The sequence below is a fragment of the Bubalus bubalis genome, chromosome 8, assembly GCF_019923935.1.
Source record: "Bubalus bubalis isolate 160015118507 breed Murrah chromosome 8, NDDB_SH_1, whole genome shotgun sequence".
Lineage (NCBI taxonomy): Eukaryota > Metazoa > Chordata > Mammalia > Artiodactyla > Bovidae > Bubalus > Bubalus bubalis.
This window is the reverse complement of record NC_059164.1, coordinates 104,478,779-104,481,780: the sequence shown is the minus strand read 5'-3', so window position 1 is coordinate 104,481,780 and position 3,002 is coordinate 104,478,779. Positions and strand designations below refer to the sequence as shown.

The window sequence follows — 3,002 nt, the reverse complement described above, 5'->3', positions numbered from 1 at the left end:
TAAATAGCTACACATTACTTCATCATAAAGATATATGCTATTGTACATACTTACGGTATAGCATAAGTTATTTGAGTATGGCAATAGAAACATCAAACTATAGAGTGGAAAAGAATGGAGATGTTTATTTTTCATAAACAGTCCTGGAGTTAAGGTAAGGCAGTTCCACAGTGTTAGGAACCAAACAGCCAAGTCTAGGATGAAAATCTGCTCCACTATCCCCAGGCCGTCACCTCATCTGTGATGCAAGACAGCCAATCCCTGTATCAGTGTTCCAGCCCACAGAAAAGGAGAAGGGGAAAAAGGAAGGCAAGCATCTATTAACACCCATTCTGGGGGCACCTCCTAGAAATCATATACATAGCTTCTGCTCATACTGTATTGGCAGAACTCAATCATATGGCAATACCTAATTACAAGAGAAAGCTACCAGAATTCTAAGTAGCTAAAAATTCTGTAACTATGAATTTATGGGGGAAAAGAAAAGATGTTGGGGTCCATCAGGGTTTCTGCTATTCCTTCAGAGTTATGATGTCATAGTGCAGCTTAATCACTCTCAGCAATCCTTTTATCTCCTAATCTTCAGATTCTAATCTAACAGATATCTCCAAGTTTTGGAGTATAAAATATTGGTTTGGGTAATCTTACTGAATAGTCAAGATTCTGGTGGCTGGGATGAGAAATATCAGGTAGACTGTAAAATTTGGAGATTTCTTGGGATAATTTTTAATAAGGAAAATGTTATTTTAATAAGATCATTTTGAGATGTGTAAATATTACATATCCTGTAAACACACAAAAAACTATATAAATTACTATTTCCCAAATCCCATTTCAAAACATCAGTATTTCAACTTCAGATTTCTATTCCTCTGTAGCCACAGTCCTGCTGTTCCAAACAAACAAATAAACAGAAAGAGCAACATTCTGGAGAATTATGCAGTGCCCATAAAATTCAGTACATAAATTCACACAGAGATGACGGAAGTTCACCAAAGGTCAGGTGTTTCCATCACCAGTCCAGTGACTCCTCTCAGCTTTCTACTGAAGTCCGTATCATAAAAGGGTCAAATCTTTTGTAAAGTGGCACTCAGAATGTGTTGATTTCACTCTTTGGCATATGCTTCTGAACTTGGCTTCCCAGATTTGAAGATCCTTAAAGGCATCCTGGATTGGGCTTCTTTAATGCTGGTCACTTCCCTCCACCCATCAATTCTGGCCCTCCCCTTTTTTCCAGAACAAAAGTAGAAATTCAGTCCTAAGTTTCCTGGCAGTTACTGTCCCTCAGCAAGTTGAGGACCCTTTTTTCTACATCTAACATAATGTACACCTATCTCCTTTGATGTTTCTCTTTCCTCTCTTGTCTCTCTGAAACTTTCCCTTCCTCTTTTCCTCGCTGCACCCTCTTGTTATGCCTAAGCCAGTTGAGTGGCTCCCGATGACCATTTACCCATTGCTGATCCCTTACCCAGGGTTCCTCAGCTAAACTTCAAAAATTTAACTAATGAAGTGACCTCTAATATATTGCTTAATTTGGGGGAACTACCCATTACACTTCAGTAGCCAGTGGAACAGTGTGGTGATTTCCATGATCCAGGGATGTGATGCCCATGCAAAACACACAATAAGCAATGCCTCCAACAAGTTCCTTATAGAAAGTGCCTGATTTTAGAATATTACTAAACAATATATTGTAGAATTAACTGAAATACAGGCACTTAAAGGTTTATGGAGTCAGATCAGTAATTACAAAAATGAATTTCTCAGATCACTGGGAAAACTACCAACAAAGAAAATCTTGCTCCCCCTGAGGTGACTTTAGCACCATTTATTATTGAAATCCCACTATTTATTGAAACAAAGAATATTCTTTGCTTTTGTTTTCAGTTTAGGATGTGTGAGAATAATAAGAAGAGAATGTCCTGGAGGGTAAATGGTGGACGTAATAACATAAATAGACTTGGTTCTCAAATCCATCCCTATAGAAGGAGGGAGATAATGGAGCAGAGTAGCAACTGAATATGGAATGTAGAGAATGAGGAAACAGATCATCAGCTTCATAGCACCCACATGAGCTTCAGTCTGGGGATTCCAAAGAACAGTGGCACTTCTCTGCATCTTCTGTATATGTCTCTTCAAGGAATTGATTAACAAAGAAGCAGAAGTCACATTAATGATGAATTGGAGAAATGAGCTCAAGACCAAAGGAGTCACCAAAGACAAGAGTCCCTCATTGATGTCAAATACTGTGCCATTTCTCATAGTCACAAATTCAAGAGAGGGTGCCAACTTTCTGAGCATAACATACAGGAGAGTGGTGAAGACAGAAAGTAGCATACAGACCAGCAGCAGCCGGGGCATCTTGGTGGAGAGATTTCGTTTCAGCAGGAGAAACACTGAGTGTTGGTAGTTAGCAATCTTCACACAATACAAGACGTTGAGCAAGGTTACAAACCAAAGACTACTAGAGTCCAAAAACATCCAACATGACAGGAAAAAATAGGATAAGGAGACTGACCTTTCCACATTTGGAGAGATGATGACAACAACATTCAGTAACAGTATAAAAAATCTGGTGATGCCCAAACTGAACAGGAGTCTGTCAGAAGAAGAGATCCCGTGGCTTTTGATGCAAGTCTTGTAACTGACCACTACAATGAAGAGATTCACAATGAGTCCTACAAAAGTTAAAATTTCAGAGACAACGACAGAAGAAAAAAAGACTATCCGAAGCATCTTTACTCATTGAGGACTCAGGAGATGCAGTGCTGATGCTGGGAGCAAGGAAAACTATTGTAATGTACAAGTAGGCACCAGTACCAAGCCAGAAAAGATATTTCCTATTTTAATTTCCCCACTGTGGCAAATGAACCATTAGTGGTCTAAGAGCCAGCTGCTTTTACTGAGATGCAAATCTTCCAAGGATTGCATTACTATTTCTTCATTCATATCCTGTTTTCCTTAGAAATGCCTAATTAAAACCAACAAAGTGAACCTGGGAG

The 3,002-nt window shown here is 39.0% G+C and overlaps 1 protein-coding gene across 1 annotated transcript; it reads right to left on the bottom strand.

Annotated features, from left to right (window-relative positions):
- TAS2R4 (taste 2 receptor member 4) lies at nt 1-3,002 on the bottom strand. Its single transcript, XM_025291684.2, has one exon. It carries the CDS (start codon nt 2,734-2,736, stop codon nt 1,846-1,848), a length of 891 nt encoding a protein of 296 aa, XP_025147469.1. The 5' UTR covers nt 2,737-3,002; the 3' UTR covers nt 1-1,845.